This window comes from Anomalospiza imberbis, chromosome 26, assembly GCF_031753505.1.
Source record: "Anomalospiza imberbis isolate Cuckoo-Finch-1a 21T00152 chromosome 26, ASM3175350v1, whole genome shotgun sequence".
NCBI classification, from domain to species: domain Eukaryota; kingdom Metazoa; phylum Chordata; class Aves; order Passeriformes; family Viduidae; genus Anomalospiza; species Anomalospiza imberbis.
The window spans coordinates 6,804,936-6,828,155 of record NC_089706.1 but is presented as its reverse complement, the minus strand read 5'-3'; the positions used below and the strand labels follow the sequence as shown (position 1 = coordinate 6,828,155).

The 23,220-nt window shown below is 60.3% G+C and overlaps 2 protein-coding genes, 1 non-coding gene and 1 pseudogene across 4 annotated transcripts; 1 reads left to right on the top strand and 3 right to left on the bottom strand.

Moving 5' to 3' along the window:
* Nucleotides 1-316: 316 nt before the first annotated feature.
* ELAPOR1 (endosome-lysosome associated apoptosis and autophagy regulator 1) lies at nt 317-13,480 on the bottom strand. Of its 2 annotated transcripts, XM_068173393.1 has the most exons (22): nt 13,260-13,480; nt 11,047-11,167; nt 9,853-10,045; nt 8,542-8,689; nt 7,922-8,002; nt 7,567-7,672; nt 7,340-7,489; nt 6,892-6,980; nt 6,642-6,819; nt 5,917-6,045; nt 5,744-5,834; nt 5,560-5,665; nt 5,350-5,487; nt 4,993-5,247; nt 4,221-4,394; nt 3,208-3,373; nt 2,350-2,446; nt 2,172-2,273; nt 1,490-1,616; nt 1,244-1,422; nt 993-1,158; nt 317-758 (listed from the first exon to the last, which is right to left on the bottom strand). In XM_068173393.1, the coding sequence occupies exons 1-22, from the start codon at nt 13,356-13,358 to the stop codon at nt 690-692; spliced, it is 2,964 nt and encodes a 987-aa protein (XP_068029494.1). In that variant the 5' UTR covers nt 13,359-13,480; the 3' UTR covers nt 317-689. The 2 variants fall into 2 exon arrangements, with proteins under 2 accessions (XP_068029494.1, XP_068029496.1); XM_068173395.1 differs by lacking the exons at nt 8,542-8,689; nt 9,853-10,045; nt 11,047-11,167; nt 13,260-13,480 and adding an exon at nt 8,516-8,534.
* Nucleotides 13,481-15,782: 2,302 nt separating this feature from the next.
* On the bottom strand, nt 15,783-16,084 carry LOC137462867 (small Cajal body-specific RNA 2). Its single transcript, XR_010993795.1, has one exon. It is a non-coding gene; the product is annotated as a small Cajal body-specific RNA 2 (non-coding RNA).
* A 568-nt stretch (nt 16,085-16,652) lies between these two features.
* Nucleotides 16,653-18,512, bottom strand: TMEM167B (transmembrane protein 167B). The gene is made up of 3 exons (XM_068173452.1): nt 18,365-18,512; nt 17,655-17,786; nt 16,653-17,305 (listed from the first exon to the last, which is right to left on the bottom strand). Exons 1-3 carry the CDS (start codon nt 18,372-18,374, stop codon nt 17,223-17,225), a joined length of 225 nt encoding a protein of 74 aa, XP_068029553.1. The 5' UTR covers nt 18,375-18,512; the 3' UTR covers nt 16,653-17,222.
* A 2,251-nt stretch (nt 18,513-20,763) lies between these two features.
* On the top strand, nt 20,764-23,037 carry LOC137462865 (uncharacterized; annotated as a pseudogene).
* Nucleotides 23,038-23,220: the final 183 nt, after the last annotated feature.

Genomic DNA, 23,220 nt, shown 5'->3' with positions numbered 1-23,220 from the left:
CCAGGGATACTGGTGGGCTCTGGGGATCTCCTACCCGAGGACACCTCGCACCCCAGTTGTTCATGGGGCTCCCAAGAGCCGCCCCACGCCCCTCTACAGCACTCCATGGCACGACTGTGGCCGTCCGTGGCATCACATGTCACCCCATGTCACCCCACTGTCCCCTCCTTGGGGATCCCGACGCGGTTCTGGGGCCTCCACTCATGTGGGGGACCCTATACCACTTCCCCCATGGGGGGGCGTGCAGATGGAAGTCAAAGTTCCGCTGCTCCCCTACGTGTGCATCCCTACCCCACCCCGTGACACCCTGTGCACACCTCCACACCCTCCCCCCACCCATTTTGGGTGCCCACGCTCAACTCTCCGCACGCCCTATGCATGTCCCCCCGCCCCCGTGTGCCCACACACACGGAGCTCTTATACAAACCCCGCTCCTGTATTGGGCATTTTTGGGTGCTTGGGAAGGGGAGGACATGGTGGGGGGCACAGGGAGACACACGTACAAAAGCCGTAACGAGGCTCCGGTCCGAAGCAGGTCGCTAAGGCCACGTTGGAGGGCGTGGGGGGATGGGCCATGGGTACCCCCCCTTCCCTTCACAGCTGCCCGGGGATAGGGTGTCCGTGGGTGCCCCTCTGGCCCGTCACAGCTGCCGGGAGGGCTGGGGGATGCGAGGGTGCCCCCCGTCCTCTTACAGATCCCGATCTGTGCTGCTGGATGAGGTCTTGAGCGGGACCGAGTCGAATCCATCCGGCATCCGCTGTGGGGTGGGGAAATTGAGGCCCGGAACCTTCCTGTGGTGGGGAAACTGAGGCCCGGTGCCCCCCGGCGTGGGGAACTGAGGACAGAGCCCCCCTTGGAGTGGGGAAACTGAGGCACGGAGCCCGCCCGGGGTGGGTAATTGAGGCACGGACCATCCTCAAATCCCATCCCCACCATGTCTTGTCCGGTGGCTACTCCACGGTTGTTTCCATTCCCCCACCCCTCCCCTCACCTTGGCCGTCAGGGCTTTAAGTTTTCCAAAAAGTGACATTTCGGTGGCAAAGAGCAGCTCATCCTCCGCGTCCTCCCCCTCCATGATGGCACAGCTGTCGGGCGACGTCGCGTCGGTCTCCCGGGCCGCCGCGTCCATCACCAGCTTGGAATATTTGTATTCCAGCCTGGGAATGCAGGAGGTGCCATCACCCCACCCCCCCGTGACAGTGCTAGTCCCCGTGTCCCCAAATCCCGCTGCCAACTGCTCACTTTTGAGTCTTTTTCCAGAAATAAGCGGCGAGCGTGGCCAGCAAGACGGCCGCGCACGTCCCAGTGGAAATTCCCACTTTTAGCCAAAAATCCACGCTCCGGCACGCCTGGATCACCTGCGGCGGCAGGGCGTCCCCGCCGTGGCACAGCCGGGGCTCCCGCCACACGTAGGTGGTTTTCTGAGGAGGGTGAAAGGGGTTCAGGGGCCGCAGGAGCCGCAGCCCAGCCCAGGGCACGGGGCGGTACCTGAACGCCGCCGATACAGGCGCCGACGATGGGACGGTGGTGGGAGCTGGAGCAGCGGGGACATCCCTCGGCTGTCACCCACAGGAAATGGAAGGTGCAGCCGTCGCAGGTGCCCTCGGGGCATTTGCTGGGGAGGGACAAAAAGGGGGGCTCAGGTGACGGTGACACTCCAAAGTAGGGATTACAGCTAAGGTGACACCCCAGAGTCAGGACAACATGACAGCGGTATCCCCAAAGTGAAGCACCCCAAAAAAGTATCTGCCCATGACAGCAGGGGATCTCGGAGGTCCCCAAACCTCCCCCGGGATGTCCTTTTTTTCACTGCCAGCCTGAGTACACTCAGGGCGCCGGTGACAAAGCCGGGATGACACCTCAGGGTGAGGGACTCTGACACCATGTCAATGTCATCTCCAAAGCAAAGCACTTCAGTGACATGCCCACCCATGACAGCAGGGGATGTTTGGGTCACTTTGGGAGTCCCCTAAGCCCCCCTCGGTGTCCCCAGTGTCCCATCCCCCCCACGTGGGAACAGCTAGGATGACACCTCAGAGTGAGGGACACTGACATTTGTGACTATGGTGTCTCCAAAGCAAAGCACCCCAGGGTTGTGCCCAACCCTGGCAGCAGGAGACGCTTGGGTCACCCAAAACCCCCCTCGGGGTCCCCAGTGCCCCCGCCCCACCTGGGGACAGCCAGGGTGCCAGTGCCGAGGCGCAGGGGGTCACAGCGTAGGCGGATGGTGGTGACCCGGCCAGCACTGCAGGGCTGTGTCATGTCGTTGGACCTGCCAGGGGACATGGGGGGTCAGGAGGACAGTGGGGGCACAGTGTGGGTGTCAACCCCCTGTCACCTGCCTGCACCTGAAGAAGAAGATGATGTCAGGCAGGTCAGGGTGGCTGGGGGGGAAGAGCTCGGGGGGAGACACGATGCTGTCCAGCACGGAGCTGGTGGTGACACCTGCAGGGAGAGAGGGGTGTCTCCAGTCCCACAGGGGTGTCTTCCAGTCCCAGTGTTCTAGTGCCACCAGAGTGTCCCAGTCCTACTAGGGGATATCCCAATCCCAACAGGGTGTCCCAGTGTCAGTCCCAGTCCCACCTGTGTGTCCCAGTCCCACCAGCGTGTCTCAAGTCACACTGTGATGTCCCAGTCCCACTGAGGAGTCCCGTTCCTGCTGGGGTGCCAGTGACATATACCAATAACAATGCCCCAGTCCCAAACAACATGCCCCTGTAGTGTCCCAGTCCCACCAGGGTGTATTTCAGTCCCATTGGGGTGTCCCTGTGCCACCAAGGTATCCCAGTGCTGCTGAAATGTCCTAGTGCCAGTGTCCCAGTCCCAGCAGTGTCCCAATCCCACCAGTGTATCCCACTCCCAGTGTCACTGGGGTGTCCCAGTGCCACCAGGGAGTCTGAGTCCCACTGGGGCATCCCAGTGCCACTGGAGTAGGCTACTCCCTGTCCCACCCATGAGTCCTAGAGCTACTGGGATGTCCTGGTCCCTGTCCTGCCAGGGTGTCCTAGTCTCAACAAGGTGCCCCACTCTCAGTGCCACAAGGATGTCCCAGTTCCTGTCCCGCACGTGTCCGAGTCCCACTGGGGTGTCCCAGTGTTGGTGTGCCAGTGCCATCAAGATGTTCTAGTGTCTGTCCTGCCCGTGTGTCTCAGTAACCCCAGGGTGTCCCAGTGCCCCAGGGTGCCCCACCCTCCCTCCCAGCTCACCCAGCAAGTGGTCACCCAGGCTGATGGGCTGAGAAGACACAGCTGCACGGGCACCAGTGATGTCAGGGGGCACCAGAATGGCCTGGCACACATAAGAGGTGACCACACGGGCAGGGCCCCCCCGGCCTGCTGTCACATTGTCAGCACATGAGGCCATCTTCCTGCCCTGCGGGGACATACATGACACACGTGTGTGGAGTGAGAATGTGTGTACAAGGGAGTGGCATTTGTGTGTGCAGGGCTGTAGGTGTGCAGATGTGGCTGCACAAGTGTCCATATGTGTCTACACAAGTGTTCACTTGTATCTGCACAACTGTGCAGATGTGTTTGTGTGACTGTGCACATGTGACTGCACAAGTGTGTGTGGGTGTGGGTGTGCACCTGTATTTGCACACCTGCGTGTGGGAATGTGTGTTTGCATACATGTCCTTGTGTTTGCATGACTACAAGCATATATGCACATGTGTGTCTGTGTCTGCCCACCTGCATGCCCCATCCCATCTGTGTGCCCAGGTGTGTGCCTGTGTTCGCCCATCCAGATGCCTATGTGTGCATGTGTATTCCTGAGCCCTCCTGCCCACGTGTGCCCAAGTGTGCCCACCTGTGTTCCTGTGTCCACCCTCCTGACCACCCACCCATGTGCCTGTTTGCACTCGTGCTTGTGCCCACCCACTTGCATGCCCACCTGTGTGCCCGTGTTTGTACTCATGTGCCTGTGAGTGCAACACACCCCAACATATGCTCATGTTTGCACTTGTGTACCTATGACCACCCACCCAGGAGCCCAGGTGTGTTCCCATACATTCATGCATGTTCCTGTGCCCACCTGTGTGTGCCCTTGTGTGCCTTCTCAGGTGTGTTCCCATGTCTACATGCATGTTTCCATGGCCTCCTGCCCATGTGTGCCTACTCTCCTGAGTGCCCATCCACATGCCTGTGTTTGTGCTTGTGTGCCTGTGCCCACCCCCAGGTGTGTTCCCATGTGTGCACGTGTTTGCCCACATGGGTCTCACCTGGTGCCCACAGAGGCTAAGGCGGAAGTGATGGCTGTAGCGTAGCCCTTTGGGGGTGAAGCTGGGCCCAGTGCCCACCCCGGCACCCCGGCCCAGCGACGGGAACTCAAAGTGCAGCATCCGGCCTGGCAGTGCCAATGCCAGGCTGCAGTTGTTGTAGCATAGCGATCGCAGCTGGGAACAGGGACAGGGAGATCAGGGACAGCCATGCCACCCACTGGGGACACCCTTGTGGGGACTCTGGAGAGCTGGCACCACCCCTCAGAGACAGCAGGGCCATGGTGGCACCCACCAGGGTCACCCACTGCCACCCACCAGTGTCAGATATTGTCACCCATCTGGGATGGCTGGGAGGGGCTGGTGTCATCTCTCTGGGAACAGCTGGGGGACTGGCATTACCCACCCAGGATTAGACATTGTCACCCACCTTGTCATCCACTCAGGATTGCCACAGGGCTGGTGTCACCTCCCTAGAGATGGCCAAGGAGGGCAGGCATCACCCACCCCGGGCCAGACACTGGCACCCACCCAGAATGGCTGTAAGGGGCTGGTGTCACCTCTGTGGGGACACTGTCATCCACCCAGGATGACTGGGGGAGGCTCGTGTAACCCACCCGTGATGGTGTCACCCTCCTGGTGCTAGCCAGTGCCACCATCTAGGACATCCTGGGTGTGGGGGAGTGGGGGAGGCTGGTGTCACTCCTCTGGGGCCCATTGGCATCACTCATGGGGATACTTAGGGACACTTGGACCCTCTGCCATCCCCAGTCACCTGGTTGCTGTGTGTGCCAGGGCCACAGGGGTGGCAGGTGGGTGTTCCGTCGGAGGGGTGACCCCGCAGGTAGGTGCCAGGTGGGCAGGGCTGGCAGGTGCCCGAGCTGGGGTCCACAGCACTGCCAGGGGAACACGGGGCACAGGATCCAGTGGGCTGAGGGGCACAGCGGCGGCAGAAGGAGGCCACCCCCCCCTGCACGTTGGTGACATTGATGCTGTACAGCTTGGCCACATCACTGGTGAACCGCCGGCCCTAGCACCAAAAGCACCATCACCGTTTGCCCCCCTCCTCCCACAAGATCCCCCAAAGTCGGGGCCCTCCAGCCCTCTCAAAGCAGGGCCCCCTGTCCCTCACCGCCTCGTGGTAGGGGGTGCGCTGGAAGGCCCAGGTGAAGCTCATGGTTGCGTTCTTCTCCACCAGGTAGGTGTAGGATTGTTTCCCTGTGGAGCCTGTCCATGTCTCCACCGGAGTGTTGGTGCGTGAGTTGACACCCTGTGGGGACGGGGGAGGTGGCACCACCCAAATTCACTGTGCCCCCCCAGACTGCTGTGTCTCCCCACTCACCACCATGAAGTAGAGCTCACAGCCAACGCTGCACAGTGTCTCAAAAACGAAGGTGATCCTGGCCACTTCCCTGCTCTCTGTGTCCTCCAGCACTGGGCTTGGAGGGCTGGGAACAGCGTGGGGACACTGCTAGCTCTGGCCCATGGCTCTGTCTCCCCCTGCTCCCTGGTGGCCCTCAACTCACCTGAAGCCAGGGACCACCAGCGTGAGGATCATGAAGTCACTGTCAGAGGCTCCGGCTGCCGTGTAAATGTAGTCCCCAGCTACCTCCCAGCCTGCAGGGATGCAGTGACACTTAAAGAGGTCCCTGGCAGTGCCCAGGCAAGGGACAGGGAAGAGACAGCCCTCTGCCACTACCTGCAATGCCCTTGTACTCGAAGTTGATGCCGCTGAGCACGGTGGTCTCCATGTTAGGGGGCAGCACGTTCCACCACTTGTACTCCAAGCCCAGCGCCGGCTCAGTGCCCACTGGGCAACTGAGGCAGGCTGGAGAGAGGAGGCAACAGCCCTGCACAAGGGTGGCACCCACCTCCCCCTCTGTCAGCTTGGGGTGCCCTGCTTACCTCCTGAGGCCAGTGATGGGGACAAGAGGGGACAGCCTTGCACTAGGGTGGTACCACATTCCCCTCCCTGCAGCTTGGGATGACCTGGTAACCACCTCTTGGGGACAATGATGGAGACAAGAGAGGACAGCTCTGTATTGAGGTGGCACCCACCTTCCCTTGGCAGCTCCCAAGATCCCAGTTACTTACTGGGGACAATAACTGAGATGTTCTTACTGGATACATAGGGACAGCCCTTCACCAGGGTGGTACCACCTTTCTCTCTGTCAGCTTAGGGTGCCATGGTCACCACTTAGGAACAATGATGGGAAGAGGATGGGGCAACCCTGCACTGAGGTGGCACTCATCTCCTCCTGGTAGCTCCAAAGACCCAGTTACTCCTTGGGGACAGTGGTGGGGTGTCCTTACTGGAGCCATGGGGACAGGAGGGGACAACCCTGCACTGGAGGGGCACCCACTTCCCTGGGCAGCTCGGGCTGCCCCAGTCACGCTCTGGGGACAGTGATGGGGCCTCCTTACCAGAGCCGTTGGAATAGAAGCCATAGGGACAGGGCTGGCAGGTGCTGCCGTTGCCTTTGGCGAAGCCAGGGTTGCAGGGGGGGCACCGGGTCTTGACCCCCGAGGATGGCAGCCGGACCGCCTGTGGCAGCCCCTCACTGCAGATCTTGGGCTCTGCCCACTTGTACATCAGCTGGGTCTGCCGGGGGAGCGGGTGAGCCGGGGGGACACAGGGGGACAGGGGGACCACCCCGGGGTGTCCCCGCATTACCTCCCCACCGGCGTCGCAGGCTGTGTGGGTGTAGAAGAAATCCTTGTCCGTGCAGGGGGGCCGTGGCTTGCAGGACCCCGAGCCGCGCTCTGCCGAGGGGGGACACGGCGGGTGAGCCAGCACAGCCCGAGGACCCCAGCGCTGTTCCCACCACGGGGAGTGTCCTTGTCCTCCCTCCCAACCAAGGGGTAGGCAGTGGGTGTTCCCCACTCCCCACATCATCTCTCCCTCCCCCAGGGCCACTCCTGCAGCGCAGGGTGCGGGAACAAAGGGACTCCTAAGGGTGTCCCCCCTCACGAGCATGGGTGTCAGGTTTGTGAGGGGCCAACACTGTCGCCACCAGGGGATGTCAGGTCACCCGTGCTCCCCACATCACCCCTTCCCTTCCCGGGGTCATATACTAGAGGGACAGCTCTGGTAGGGGGGAGACCCGGGTGTCTCCTCTCACCAGCGTAGGTGTCGGGGTCGCAGGGCTGGCAGGCAGTGGCCCCTTTGCCGGAGAAGGTGTCGGCGGGACAGGGCTGGCAGGCGGTTGAGCCGGCGGAGGGGGCAAAGGTGCCGGGCTTGCAGGGGAAGCACTCGGAAGTGAAGGCCACCCCTGAGAGCGGGAGGAGGCTCAGGTAGCGGGGAAGGGGGTGCACGACCCCCGAGACCCCCCTTCCTGCCTCCACCCACCTGTAATGCCGATGTTCCTCACCAGCACCGGTTTAGGCACCTTGGACCAGACAGAGAAGGCGGTGGTCCGCCAGTACAGCACGTTGTTCCCACGGCTCAGCTCCACCTGGGAGAAGGATCCCACAGGATTGGGTAATCCCACTGCCAGGGATGGGTTGGGCACCATGAGTGGGGGACCCTGCTGCCGAGGAGGGGGCTGGTACCAGTGGAGGGGGGTGTGTGGCACCCCCGTCTGTCACCATCCACCACCCCCTCCTCAGCCTCGTGGAGCATCTCCTTCCCACGGGAGAGACAAGAAACGCCGGGGCAGCACCGAGGGACCTCCCCACAGTGTCACCTCCCACCGAACACTCACGCTGTGGAATTCCCAGCCCTTCTCTGTTGTCCGCATCCAGCGGGACTCCTCCACCGTGGGCTGGCACTGGTCGTTCTGCACCTGCAGGGAGGGTGTCAGAGACCCCATGTTCACAGGTACCCCGCATGTCCCCAGGGACACACCCCTATGCTCCCAGGGACCCTCCATATTCCTAGGGACCCCTCCTCATGTCTCCATGAAGAACTGCCATATCCCATGGGGCTCCCCTCGTGTCACCAGGGTCCACTCTCATTCCCCTCCATGTCTGCAAGGACCCCCATAATGTCCCCAGGGACCCCTCCCATATACCCAGGGTTCCCTTCCCCATGTCCCCAGAGACCCCTGTCACATCCATCAGAAATTCTGCCATGTCCCCAGGAACACACACCATGTTCTCAGGGACTCCTTCCATGTCCCCAGGGACCCCTGAGGAGTCCCCATGGACCCACCCAGATCACAGGGGACCTCTCCCATGTACCTAGGGACCCTTCATGCCATCTAGGACCCTCTCCCATATCCCGATGGACCCCTCCATGTCCCAAGAGACCTCTCCCATGCCCCCAAGGACCTTCCCATGTCCCCAGAGACCCACACCCTCCACCCCTGCCCCCGTCACCCACGAAGAATTCGAAGACGATGCTGCTGTCAGGGTAGATGTATTCGAAGGTGACAGTCCCCGACTGCTTGAGGCTCACAGCATACATGAGGGTGGCCGTGCACTCATCTGTGTTGGAAGCCACGTAGTCCCCCAGTGGCACCCACGTTGACCTGGGGCAAGTGATATGGCCCTGGGGATCCTGTCACCTCAGCAGGCAGGACAGGGATTGTAGGGACAGCTGAGAGGGTCCCCAGGAAGCAGGGGGGAAATGAGGGGCACAGGGGCTTGGGCACATATTGGGGACATGGCAAGGTGTGGTGGCTAGACATATATCCCGGGGAGAATCCCCATGCCCACTGAGAGCCATGTGGACTGCAAGGAGAAGAGAGTGGGGTCCCCCTGTTCTGGGAATGTGGCTGGATGAGGAACATGCTACTGGGAGTAGGGAATGGCTGAGAGGGGCATAATGGAGCAGTGCGGTGGTGCCAGTAAAACTGAGGGTTTGGTGGTTGTTGGTACAACTGGGAGGGTTTCTTTGTTGTTGGTATAATCAGGAAGGTTCAGAACCTGTCAGTACATATGGTATAGTTTGGTGGTTGTTGGTGTAACCAGGGGAGTTTTGTGGCTGCTGGTACAACTGGGAGGGCTCAGTGGTGTGGTACAACCAAGAGGGTTAGGTGGCTGTCGGTATATCTGGGACAGTTTCATGTTTGCTGGTACAACTAGGAGGGCTCAACAGCTGCTGGCACAACTGGGAGGGTTCAGAGGCTGTGGTAAAACCAGGAGCGTTTGGTGGCGGCTGGTATAACCATGAGGGTTCAGTGGTTGTTGGTACATCCAGGAAAGTTTACAGGCTGCTGGTACAACCTGCTGGTGGGATGTTTAATGGCTATGGAACAGCTGGGAGGGTCTGGTGGCTGCCAGCACAACCAAAAGAGCTCAGAGGTTGCCAGTGAGGATCAAAGGGCTCTGGCTGGTGGCACAGGGGTGTGGAGACCCCCATGGGTGCTGTAGAGACCCCCATAGGTGTTGTGGGGACCTCCATGGGTACTCCGTCTCCGAGGAATATTGATGTGGAGGTCCCACGGGGTTGGGGTCCTGCCACTTCTGGGGGGGATGATGCTGCTGGCTGTTCCCTTGCTGTGACCAGGGTGCCCCTGTAATGCCCTGCTGGTACCACCTCCCAAGGAAGAATGACAGAAGGGTGTCGGGACAACTGGGCACTATGGATGCACAGGGGTGTCACACCATCCTGCTCGCTGTGCCCCACACCCAGTCCTGACATGCCAGGTGCCCATGTGCTGGCATCACAGCCAGTGACACAGTGACTCACGCTGTGCAGTTCTCTGCTGCATCGCCAAAGCCGTCATCCACCTCCAGGTTGGTGGCCACGTTGGCGAAGCCATGGGGCACCTCGTCCCACTCATCAAAGCGGACACCAGTGCCCAGCGAGTAGGTACCCGCAGCACAGGGCCGGCACGTCTGTGTCTGCATCTCCAGGAACTCACCTGCCTTGCAGGAGAATGCTGCCAATGGAGACAGGGACACAGGGCGTGGAGAGTCACCTTGATCTGCCTGGTGCTGCTACAGCCTCATCACCCTCAGCTCTGCATTTCCAAGTGCTCCCAGCTGGTGGAGGTGCTGGGATCCCCCATTCTTATCATTCCACAAAGGCAACCCCCTATCCATGACTTTTGGTACCTGACACCCAGCTCTGCCCAATCCAGACAGGATGTAACCCTCTGCCATGAAGCCGGGGCACCTCCAGGCATTGGAGGCATGTGTTTGGGATTCCCATCCTGCTCATCCCATCCTGGTGAGTTTGTGTGAGGGGGATTCTCATCTTCCTCATCCCATCCTGGTGCATGTGTGCGATGGGAAGATTTCCATCCAAGCGTGTGTGGTGGGATTCCCATGGCTCTCATTCCATTTGGTGACTGTGTGTGTGATTCCCATCCCATCCGCGTGCATGCATGTGTGTGATTTCCATCCTTCTTATCCCATCCTAGTACCCATGTGTGTGGGATTCCCATCCCATCCTATCCCATTATGTGCGTGGGATTTCCATCTCTCTCATCCCATCCGGGTGAGTGAGTGCTCATCTTGCTCATCCTGTCCTGGTGCATGTGTGGGATGAGGGGATTTCCATCCCACTGTGTCTGAGATTCCCAAACCTCTCATCCTATTCCATGACTGTATGTGTGATTCCCATCCCATCCTATCTGTGTGTGCATGTGATTCCCATCTGTCTCAGGCCATCCCAATGCCTGTGTGTGTGTGGTTCCCATCCCTCTGATCCCATCCCAGGGAGTCGGGGTGTGTGTGATTCCCATTCCATCCCAGTGCTTGTAGTTCTTCTGCCATCCCATCCCACTGATCCCATTCCATCTTCCTGTTTCTGCCTGTGCTGGAGCCAACAACGGCCGTGCTTGTCTCCCCATGCTCTCCCTCCCCTCGCCCTCATTTCCCATCCCTGCCATTCCCACCACCCAGCCTGACCCCATCCCATTCCTGGTTGGAATCTTACAGCATTCAGTGCCCCTGACAGGGTCAGGCAGGCCGGTGCAGAGTCCAGGCGTGTGTGGTACAGCCACCCTCCAGCGCGATCCTGAGCTGTCACATGCTGTGTACTCATAGTGGTACTCGGACTGCAGGAGACAGAGAGGGAACATGCAGAGGAGCTGCACCCGAGACCTCCCGGGCTGCCCCCACACCCTGTGCTCCCTGAGAGGAGCTTGCCCCTGGGCCCAGCTGTGCCTTCAAGAGATGGTTTTGAGTTAAGATGTGGCAATGTCCTGTGGTGCCCAGGGCCTGGTGAGGGGGGGATTGGGAGGGTGCTCAGGGTGGGGGGATACTCTGGGGGGAATTCAGTGTGGGGGGATGCTGGAAAGTGGAGGCGATTTGGGTGGGAGATGCTCTGGATTGAGGGGAGCTGGGGACTAGGGGGATGCTCAGAGTAGGGGAGTATTGTGGTGGTGGGGGGCAGTACGAGAGGATGCTGGGAAATGGGGGTGTTGTGGTGGGGGGATGATCCGGCTGGGGTTGCCCAGCAGCAGCCCTGCACCCCTCCCTGGTGTGGGGGTGAACCCCTGCCCCCCCACACCATGTTCCTGGGATCACATGGCACTGTCACGCCCCTTGGTGTGCCTTGGCATGGCTGTGACACACTTTGCTCATCAAACAGCTGTGGCACAACCCGGATATGGCCTGGGAGCACCCCGGGCATAGGGCAGGAGTGCAGGGGGGACTAGGGGGAACCAGGAAGTGCTGGGGACAGCAGAAGCACCATGACCACCCCCATCCTGCCAGCTGCATCAAGCTGAAGCTGGCTTAAGGCTGGTGAGGTGACGCCAGGGACAAACAGCGTGGGCAGGGTGAAGGCCACATCTGGTAGTGGTGTTGGGGTTTGGGGTACAAGGGGAGCTCCCCAACCCCCGCAGCAGCTCTGAGGTATCAGAGCCGGTGCTGTGGCTTCATGCTCCCAGCGGCTGCTGGAGCGTGGCAGGTTGATGAGAAAACAACTGCTTTGATGTTCCCATCAGCTGGAAACACAGCAATGGGGGAGGGAAAGAGGGGGATGATGGGGTGTGAGGAGAAAAGAGGGATTGGAGAGGTAAAAGGGGGATGGAGAAGGAAAAGTGAGCACAGAGAGATGCCTGCAGCACCCCCTGCCCATATACAGGCAGCATGGAACCCCCCCCGGCCCTGGGACAGGGACACAGAGAAAGGTCCCCACCACCCTGTGGGTACCCAACGGGTCAGCCCAACTTTCAGCAGCTCCAAACTACCACATTGCTCTCAGTCCCAAGGGAGTTCCTTGGGGAGAGGGTATTTCTTCTCTCTTCCTAAACTTTTCCACGATTTTATTAAATCTACATGAATTGACCTAATTCAGCTCCAGGGTGGCTCTGGGGGTGGAGGGCACCCCAAACTGCCACTGTAACTCTGCTCTGGCCAGGGGAGGGAGAAGGGCTGTCCCTTGTGAAGGACAGGGGACACCCCCTCTGGGGGACTGATCACTCCTGGGGCAGGTGCCAGCCCCAGTCTATTGTTTCCAGCTCTGGATCATGGAACACAGACAAAAATAATTGGATCAGAAAAAAAAAAAAAAAAAAAAAAAAAAAAAGATTCCTGGCCCAGATTAAAAGCAGCCGCAGGTCTGAGGAGGGGGGAGGAAAATTGTGTGTTGGGGGAAAGACGGACAACCCAGGGAGAGCATTTGGGGGTTCACCCGCTGTCCCTAAAGTGGACAGATCCTGGTGAGTGACAGTTTTTCTTCACAGGATACCATGTGCTGGGCTGGGAATGACACGTGGCCATTAGGATTGTCCCCCCCGCTCCTTGTCACCCCCCCAGCAGCACTCAGGGAGACCCCAATGTGTCTGAGGGGTAGGGACTTAGGGACGATGATGGGGTGACACTAGTTGGGGTCCCCAAGGAGACCCTCGGGGACTGGCCGAGCCCCTGGGAGCAAAGACCTCTCCCTGGGCTCCCAGGAGGTCGGCCAGAACCTCCCGCTATAGGAGACACCCCATCCCCAATGCCACCGGGACGCCCGACCCCTACCTGTCTCCTCCTTGTCCTCCCCATCCCATAGGGAGCGGCCTCCCCGTGCCCCGGGACTCCGTTTCATCGGTGTGTGTGGCGAATTTAGGAGTGGTTGCAGAGGTGGTGGTGTGTTACCGGTTGCCCCCCCCCCCATACCCCCCCCCCCCCCCCCGCGATTCCTGGTGCCGGTACCTCCTTGCAGACGTGAAGCTGCTCTCCGGTGCGTCCCGGTGACACGGTGACAGCCAGACACAGCGCCAGCGGTATCCACCGGGCTCCGGTACCGGCCATGGCGGCGGCAACGGCAACGGCGGCGGCTCGGCCGGTGCGAGCACCGGCGCCGCTGCCCCGCCCCCACCAACGGCCCGGCCTCCGCGCACCTGCCGCTACCTGCCCCCGCCCCCAGGAACGGCACCCGGCATTGGCCCCCGGGAACGAGAATAGGCACCGGGAGAGGAACCCCCGAAAACGGCACCGGGCATCACCTCCGAGAACGGGCACCGGGAACAGAACCCCTGGGAATGGCACGGGGCATCGCCCCAGGGAACGGGAACGGGCAGTGGATCGCGAATAGAACCCCCTGGAACGACAGCTGGCGTCGCCTCTGGGAACGCTTGCCATGAGAACGGCACCGGGAAACGGCATCGAGAATGTAATTCATGGGAACGGCACCGCGCATTGGTATCGGGAATAGAGATACGGGAACGGAACTCCCAGGAACAGCACGCCCAAGGTTATACCCGGGAATGGTATCCTGAGATTGGCGCCGGGCATCGGCACTGGGAGTGTTATCCATGAGAACGCCACCGGGAACCCCATCATCCTTGGGAGTGTATCCCCGGAAACGGGACTGGGAATGTAATCCCCAGAACGTGTTCCCGGGAACGGCATCGGGAACTTATCCCTGGGAACGGATTTGGGAATGTTATTCCAGGAACAGCACCGGGACCGTCTCGGGGCATCACGCCCCCACCTCCCAGCCCCCGTGAACAGCCCCTCCTGCCGCTGCCCCGGGGCTGGGGGAGGACTGTGACACGGAGAGTGGGGGTCATGAGCCCCCCGCACCCCGGAGCCCCCTCCACCCCACCGGAGACAGTATGCCACTCGTGTGCCCCTCAGGCCATGTCCTCACGGAGCCGGGCCAGCCCCACTGCACTGGGGACAGGACAGGGAACGCATGTGGCTGTATATTCTGGACATGGAGGACACAAGGGACATAAGGGGGTACAGGGGATATGGGAACACCGGGGACACAGGAACATCAAGGACACTGGGTACAGAGCTGATACAGGGACACAGGGCAAGGGGAATAACAGGAGATATGGGAGAATGGGGGACACAAAGGGACAGGGATACAGGGGATATCTCAACATAAGGGACACAGGAGACACATAAGAACACAGCTGATAAGGGGCTACAGAGGGACGCGGTACACAGCTAAGATGGTGACACAGGGAGATGGGGACGTAGGGGGACATGAAGGCTATAAACATGAGAACACAAGGGACATGGAGGACACAGCTAATATGGTGACACAGGGAGATGGGGAACACAGGCATATGGGGGCCACAGTCATAAGAGGACATGGGGGACAGAGCTGCTAAGGTGACACAGAGGTCCCAACTCGGGTGGCACAGGGTCACCCTGTGGGTTGCGGGATACTAGTGACACATGTCCATCTGTGGTGGCACAGGGATGCCAGCAAGTACCACGGGCATGGGGGACACAGCCACAGGAAGGGATCATGCCTGTCCCTATGGCAGCATGGAGACAACCCCACACCTACTGTGCCACAGCTAGAGACAGTGGCATGATGCCCCACAGCATCTGCAGTGTCACCCTGGCAGATGAAGCCTGCCAGGCACCATTAATCTGACAACGTCCTCTCAGTGTCCCCACAGCAGGGCCACTGTCAGCAGCCACTGCAGCTGCTTCTTCCAGTAATGCCAGTATCACTGCTGTCCCCTCATCAGCACCACGGCCTCGTCACCACTACAGCTGTCCCCTTTTCACCTCTGTGGCTGTCCTCTCATGCCCATTCTCTTGTCACCACTGTAGCCACCCCTCGGTCACCCACGCTTACTGTCCCCTTGTCCCAGCCACGGCCATCCTCTTGCTATCACCACCGTGGGATAAGCTGTCCCATTACCACTGTAGCCATCCTCTCATTACTAGCACAACTGTACTTGTTTCCACAGTGGCTGTCCCCTGGTTATCATCACAGCTTTGTCAGCACCATGGCTGTCCCTCTTGTTACCACAGCCATCCCCCAGGCTTCACCGTGGTTGTCCCCTTGTGGCCATCCTCTTGTCACCACCATGGCTATCCCCATCACCACACACCCCCAATAAAACACAGAGGCCGTGCTGCATGAAGCTCGTATGTCTAATGAGAGTCGCCGGTGCCCCCCGGGGCTAGCAGGGTCCGTGCCCAGCTCACACACGGGGCACGGTGCCAACACAGACCCGTGTATAGCCTTTGTGCCCCACACAGCTGCAGGGCCCGGTGAACTACTCCCAGCACGGCACGGAGCGTGCACGGCCCCGCAAGGCTAGCACAGACCCCTGCAAAGCGCGTACGGAGCCTTGTGCAGGGCACACTTCCCGCCTCCCCACGTGGCCCGGCGCTGGGTGGGCCGGGATGGAGCCGGGGAGTTTCGTCTTCCGTCGCTGTCGGGACCAGGTCGGTGCCGGCCCCGGGGCTGCAGCCGTGGGCGCGGGTCAGAATCGCAGGGCGCTCAGCGGCCGTGGCCTCGCCTATCTGATCGACTCATCCCGCCCGGCCCAGCCGCACAGCGCCCGAGGGCTTCGCGGCGCTTTCTTCTCACCTCGGCCCGGCGGGGCCCGGCCGATCGAATAAGATCAACGTGTAGGAAGGGGAGGGTGGCTGGCGCCTCACACACACACACACGGACACCCCTGAGTCACACTCGCGCACACACACACGCGGACACCCCTGACTCACACACGCTCGCACACACACACGGACACCCCTGAGTCACACACGCTCGCACACACACACGGACACCCCTGAGTCACACTCGCACACACACGGACACCCCTGAGTCACACTCGCACGCTCGCTCGCTCGCACACAGCCACCGCCACTTCCGGTCCGGCCGTTTATATAAGGCAGGTGCGCGGAGCATGGCGGGAAGCCGGCGCAGCGCTCTCGTGCGCCCCCGGCCGCCCGGAGGACCGCCCTGCACCTCCTGGGCCGCCCGGGCACACGCCCGGCACAGCGACCCAGGCGGGACCGGGCAGACGCACCTGGGGGAGGGCACAGCCCTCCTGCTCGCTCCCGGCCACAGAGAGCTGGAAGAACCGGGCCAGGAGGCTCCAGTCAGCAATTCTCCACCCCACAGGCCACCCCTCCCCCCGCCATTTATTTGCACAAATCCTCCAATCCTCCTCACCCCAGGACCCCATAACTATGGGAGCCCTTCCACCCCATGGGAGGCAGCCTCCAAGAACCTCCTCACACACACTCAATGGGACCCTCAACCCACACCACAGGACCCCCAAGCAGGACACCAGCCCCACAAGAGCCCCCCACAACCCCACAGGACACCCAGGCCAGCACTGCCACAGAGGAACCCCCACTTTATTTGCATGTGGTGGTCCAGTATTTACAACCGGGGGGGTCACCAACCCCCCACTGCAAGAGGAGACCCCCCTGAGGGCTCCTCATGCTACAGGGGCAGAGGAAGATCCCACGGATCAGGGGGGGACCCTGCCTGGCCCCCAGGGCCTGCCATGACCTCACTAGGACCCTGCTCAGCATCAAGAGAAGGGGCTTACAGGGCAGAGCTGGGTCCCCCAGTCCTGGGGGTCCCTTCACCCACTTCTCTACAGATTTCACGGGAAATCCTTTTCCAACAGTCTAAAGTTGCCCTTGGTGGGCTCAGGGAGGGTGATGGGCCATGATGGTCCCTGGGTTGCCACACGAAGGATCCAGGTTGCTGCCAAGGGCAGGACCGGGATGGTTCAGGGTCAGTACCAGGGTCTCCAGGGTCAGCAATAGGGTCTCTGGTTGGTACTGGGACACTGGGGTCAGTACCAGGGTCTCTGGTCCATACTGGGGTCTTTGGAATCAGTCACAGGATCTCTAGTCGGTCCCAGGTCTCTCTCAGGTCACCAGCAGGGCCACATGTGGTCACTTTCCCACAAGGACGTAGAAGGCCATGAGAAGGCAGGACACAGACACAGCCACGTGCAGGCGGGTCCCAATCACAGCAGCTGCGGGTGGGACAGGATGGGGTGAGGCCCCGTGTCCCCATCCCAGATCTATCCTGAATCCCTGTGAGCCCATCCCAGACCCCACTGTTCCCATTCCCAATCCCTGTGTTCCTATCTCAGACCCCAAAACCCCCATCCCACTTCTCTGTGTCCCCATCCTGGACCCAGTGCCCCTGTCCTAGACCCGACCCCAGTGATCCCAGCGCACCCATCCTGTACCCCAGTGTACCAAGTGTCCCCATCCCAGTGATCCCAGCACCCCCATCCTGTACCCCAGTGTTCCAAGTGCCCCCATCCCAGTGTTCCCAGCACCCCCGCGCCATACCCCAGTGTCCCAAGTGCCCCTCACCCTTGTGGCAGACTCCCCAGACCCCCCTGCGCTCAGACAGGAGCCAGGTGCGCAGTCGGGGCACCTTCCGCAGGTACGCACAAGTGCAAACCAGAAGCAGCCCGAACACCAGGAGCCCGTCCAGGGAGTAAACTGCGGGGAGGGAGGTCGGGGAAGAGTCAGGGGGCACTCCGGGCCCCTACCCAACCCCCCTCCAAGGGGACCCCCACACTCTGTGTGAATAATCTCCCATCTCTGCCCCTATGGGGGAATGCAGACTTCCCGGGATCCCCCCTGAAAAGGGACACAGGGCTCCCAGTATCCCCACCGAAGGCACTCAGAACTCCCAGTGTACCCCGCCCCCAAAGGGACACAGTTTCCCACTCGCCTCCCTAAAGCTCCTCTTAGTACCTCCCCGACATCAGCTCCATCTCCCCCGCCGCCTGCCCGTACCTGAGTGCTCTCCCCATGGTGCCCCATCAGCCCCCCCGCCTTCGGAACCCCCAAAAGCCCATGTACCCCCCTCCTCCCACGGTCCTTGAGGCCCCGGACCCGCCCGGACTCCCCGGCCCCTCCATTCCCCAGTTCCCACCACCAGTCATGGTGGCCCCAGGACCCTCCCGTCCGCCCACAACCCCTCGTTGCCCCGTTCCCACCATTGGTTATGCCGGCCCCCGGTTGTCCCCAGGCCCCCCTCGGTAGCCCTTGGCCCCCAGGCCCCCCGTTCCCACCGTTGGTCATGGCGCCCTCGGACCCCCCCGGGCCCCCGCGGCGCCAACGCGACAGCGGGAGCGGCCGACAGGCGCAGCCAGCCGAGCGCCGACCCGCCCGACGCGGATCCTGAGGAGCAGGCGGCCTCAATCGAGCGCCTACGGGGGAGGTGCGGGTACGGCGCCGGCACCGTCCGGTCTCCGCCAGCGGAACCGGTGACCCCGAGCGCTGCTAACGCAGGAGCTGCCTGTGCGCTCAGCCGTGTGTGACCAGTCCCCATCGCAGTGTCCCAGTGACCTCTCAGTATCCCCAGTATCCTGCAGTACACCTAGTCCCCGTTCCAGTCCTCCCAGTAACACCCCAGTACTCTCAGTAATCCCCAGTCCTCCCAGTAACCCCCCAATGCAACCAGACCGCAGTGACCTCTGGATTTCCCAGCATCTCGCAATCTCCCCATAACCCTCCAGTGCCCAGTGCTCACCCCAGCCCCCAGTAAGCCCCAGTCCTCCCAGTATCTCCCCAGTGCAACCAGTCCCCAAGGCAGCGACCCAGTAACCCACCAGTACCCCCAGTAACCCTCAGTCCTCCAGGTAACCCAGTGCCACCCAAGTGCAACTAGTCTCCATTCCCCCCCTCAATGAGTTCCACTCATCCCAGTAACTCCCCAGTACAATTTGACCCCCAGGTTCCCCTGTAACTCCTAGTCTAACCCTAAGACCCCCTCTCCAAGCACCCAGTCCCCATCCCAGCTCTTCCAGTAATTGCCAGTCCTCCCCAGTGACCCCAGGTCCCCCAATAAACCCCAGTGCCTCCAGTATCCCAGTCCTTCCCAGTAACATCATGTGCTACCCAATGCCCATCCAACTATCCCCCATAAGTCTCCCAACTGACCCCCCAATCCACCCAGTAACTCTCTGTATCTCCCACAGCACCCAGTGCATCCAGTGCCGAGCCAGGTTTCTCCAGTAACCCTCAGCTCCCACAGTAACCCACATAATCCAGTGGTCCCCAGTGCACTCAACACCAGTGTTCCCAGTGCTCACAGCAATCCCCAGTGCCCCCAGGGTTCTCAGTGCCCACCAGTGGTCCCTGTGTTTCCAGTGACCTCAGCTGACCCCAGTGGCCCAAGTTGTCCCAGTTTCCCAGTGACCCCAGTACCCCCCATGTTCCCAGTGCCTCCAGTGGCCCCAGCGTCCCCATAGTGCTCCTGGTGCCCCCAGCAGTCCCGAATGCTCCCAGTGCTCCCAGTGCCACCAGCAGTCCCAGTGCTCCCAGCAAACCCCATGCTCTGACTACACCCAGTGCTCCCAATGTCCTCAGTGTTCCCAATGCCCTCAGTCAACCTAGTGCTGCCCAAGTGAGTCTGGTGCTTCCAGTGCTCCCCGTGCCTCCAGCAGACTCCAGTGCCTGTCCTCTGGTGTTCAGCCTGAGGACCAGGGGGTGGTGGAATCCCAAGGGTGATTGCTGGGGGGGTGCTGGCACTAGGGCATAGGACTGTGGGACCCAAGGGAATGGGGATGGGGTGTGATGGGTACCCCAAGGACAATGGGGATGCCAGGGGTGATGGAGACACAGGGACAATGGGAACCTGGATGTTATGGAGACCAGGGGGTGGTGGAATCCCAAGGGTGATGGGAACCTGGGGTCCCCAGGAGCAATGGGGAACACAGGGACAATGGGGATGCTGAAGGCGATACAGGCTCCAAGGAGTAATGAGGATCCTGAGGGATGATTGACACGGCAGGGGTGATGGGGATCCCAGGGACAGTGAGAACTTGAAGGTTGTGGCAGCAGCCCTCTGGCCACAGAGAGAAGGCACAGACTTTCCCAGGCATTTTCCAGGGGAAGGCTGTGAGAAGATCAGAGAAAGCAATGAGAAACAATTATTATCTCCACTTGTTGCACCTGCTGTTGTGCACATGTGGAATGTGTCATGGAGATTTGTTTACCAAAGGGTGATTTCTTAATTGGACACTGGATGGTGTTTGGATGGATTGACCAATTAGGTCAAAGCAGGATCGGACTGGCTGTAAGGGTTACTGAATTTCTGAATAGGTATAGTATAATGTAGTATAGGATGATATAATAAGGCAATTAATCAGCCTTCTGCAATCACAGAGTCAATGCTTATTATTACCCGGCTGGGGACCTGCGGCAACAGAAGGTTATGAGGACACACATTACAGTGCTGACACCTGGACTGATGGGGAAACCAGTGGTGTTGGGAACCCCACAGGTGAAGGGGACACAGGGACAACAGGACACCAGGGGTGATGGGGACCTTGAAGCGAGGGAGATCCCTGGGACAATAGGGACCCTGAAGGTGACAGGGACCCCAAGAAGTAATGAGGACCTTAAGCGATAGTGAACACCCCAGGAGTGGTGGGTACTCCAGGGATAATGAGGGCCCTAAGGAGTGATGGAAAGATATGGGGTAGCCTAGGACCACAGGGTGGCCTGGGACAGGGACACTTGGACCCAGGATCCCTGAGGGTGCTGGGAGCAGCATGTGAAGACTCTGGGCTGTGTCACCACAAGACCACAGGGGCTGGGGGACACAGGGGCTGGTGTCCAGGGTCTCAACCTGTACTGGCTTCTCCCCATCCCCTGGTGACTCTGTCCCAGGTTGTCCCATCCCTTGTGGTGATCCCTTGTGGTGATGCTTTTCTACTGGTGACTCCATGCTTCTGGTGACTCATCCCCTGGTGCTCCCATCCGCTGCTGATCCCCTACTTCTCCAGAAGGTGACAGGAGCGATGTTCTCTCTCTGGACCTGGCCCCTGATGGCCACAGGAGCATTATTCAGCCTAAGAAGGTGCCAAACCTGATATGGAAGTCCCGTAGCCACCAGGACCTGCACTAGGAGCTACTCTTCAGCCACAGGAGGTGAGCATGGGAATGGTCCTGTCTCCAGCTGGGTGTCCGGGTGTGGTGGCCAGTTGAAGCCTGTCCATCACCACAGGGGGATCCTGCCCCGGCACATGGCCGAGCTCCTGAAGGTGCTGGAGAGGAGGAGCTGCAGGGACCCCCATTTGACCTGGAGCAGCAGCTGAGGAAGTGCCACCAGAGACTTGAGGAGGTCTGTGATGTCCCTTTGTCCTTGTCTGTCTGTCCCAGCCTCCATCCCTGCATCCAGGCCAGCTCTCCTGCCTTCACCTCACCATCTTCCATCCATTCATCCACCCATGTATCTATACATACAAGCATGAATCCATCCATCATCCATCCATGTACCCTTGAATCCATCCCCCCATCCAACCTCCATACATCTATGTATCCATGCATCCATGCATCCCTGTACCCATCCATCCATCCACCCTCCACATGTCCATCCAGCTACATATCCATATCTTTCCCTGGGGACAGCCAAGTGCTGATTGGGCTGTTGGGGCAGTTCGACTGAGTAATGTCCAGGTAACTTGAGGAGTGGCTAAAGGAAGCTGGATGGCGTGGACACAGGTCAAGGGATGGCCAGCAGTGACCAGGTCATGGTAACAGCTGAGGCAACACCCGTGTCAGGAGACTACCAGGTCATGGGGAGGGCTGGGGGAATCCCAATCAGGCCTCATGGCTGCCCCTCCTGCAGCATGAGCGGGAGGTGGCTGGGCCAGAGCCGGACCCTCATCCCAAGTTCCTGCAGGTGTGGGACAGCCTGCAGAAGATGAAGCTGGCAGAGGCAGGTGCCTGGCACACACATGAGCCAAAGCCAATTCAGCAGAGCTCCCTGAGCCCCCCCCCGGCACACACTGGGCTGCCCCTGTCCCCAGCACATCCTGGCATTGGGAACAGCACCTGGCACTGCCGTTCTGAGTGAGCTTGTGTTTGAGGGTGAGTACTGGAGCCTTGGTGTCCCCATGCCAGTGACAACCAGGATGCCAGGGCTGGAAGGAGATGGTAACACCAGGGCAGTGGCAGGGTGATATAGGGGATGCAGGCAACACTCTCCCCCTGACCTGCACCTGCCCTGACTCCATGAACCAGAAAACAACCAAATAAAGTTTTTATCTGGTTTTCTTGATGGAAATGGGACAGAGACAGGGATGGAGTGGCATTGCCTTGGGCTGATCGTGCATGGTGGGGATGGAGGGTGGTCATGGTGGCCACTGGCTCATTTTACCAGTGGTGCCACCAGCGCAACTGCAGTTGGTGTCCATCCAAGACCTTCAGCCCTCCCCTGGTGGCACAGAGCCTTCCTTACTCCTTCAGTCTCCTTCTCCTTTCTTCTCTGTCTTCTCCTGGTGTTTTATTCCATTTCCACAGTTAAATGTGTTTCACTCCTGCCCTTTCCACCTGCAGCTGGAGCCCACTGGGAGGGAGGAAGAGACGCTGGTTTGAATAGGTCTCACACCAACAGCCCCAGGCTGACAGCACCAACCTGGGCACCAAGGAGGGGAATAGGCCATTGTTCTGGGGAATCTGCACCCCAGACTGCTCCCTGCACTCCTTGCCTGCTCCCTGCCTGCTCCCTTCATCCCTCTGCCTGCACCCTGCCTATTCCCTGCCTTCTCACCCCATCCTGCCTAGCCCCGTCCCATGAGGATTCTTCCCCACCCTGCCAGGTATAGCAATGCAGGATGTGCCCAGCTCACTCCAATCCAGCTCAGAAGGGCCACAGTGGCTGCAGCATCATTGTCTCGCGGCCTGGGAGAGCCTTGGCACCATCCTGGGACAATGGTGGCACCATCCTGGCTCTGAGCTGGCACCATCCTGGCACTGTCCTGGCACTATCCTGCTGTGCATAGCCAGGGCCAGGACAGGGCCAGTGGCTCTTGTGCTTGGCCTATGCATACATGGCACTAGGGATGGAACCTCCAGCGAGCACCGTGCTAGGCTGTGCTGGGCTGCGGTGCCACACCACACCGAACTGCACCACCCC

Bases quoted from the DNA above. Each gene is read 5' to 3' on its own strand.
- ELAPOR1 (XM_068173393.1), bottom strand. From the start codon at position 13,358: ATGGCCGGTACCGGAGCCCGGTGGATACCGCTGGCGCTGTGTCTGGCT. The intron at 7,490-7,566 runs GTGGGTGGAGGC...TCCCGCTCTCAG, and splicing joins GAGGAACATCGGCATTACAG to GGGTGGCCTTCACTTCCGAG. The intron at 2,447-3,207 runs GTGAGCTGGGAG...CTCTCCCTGCAG, and splicing joins CCTGGGTGACCACTTGCTGG to GTGTCACCACCAGCTCCGTG.
- TMEM167B (XM_068173452.1), bottom strand. The intron at 17,306-17,654 runs GTGAGGGGCACT...TCCCACCCGCAG, and splicing joins CTGGGGAGTCTGCCACAAGG to CTGCTGTGATTGGGACCCGC.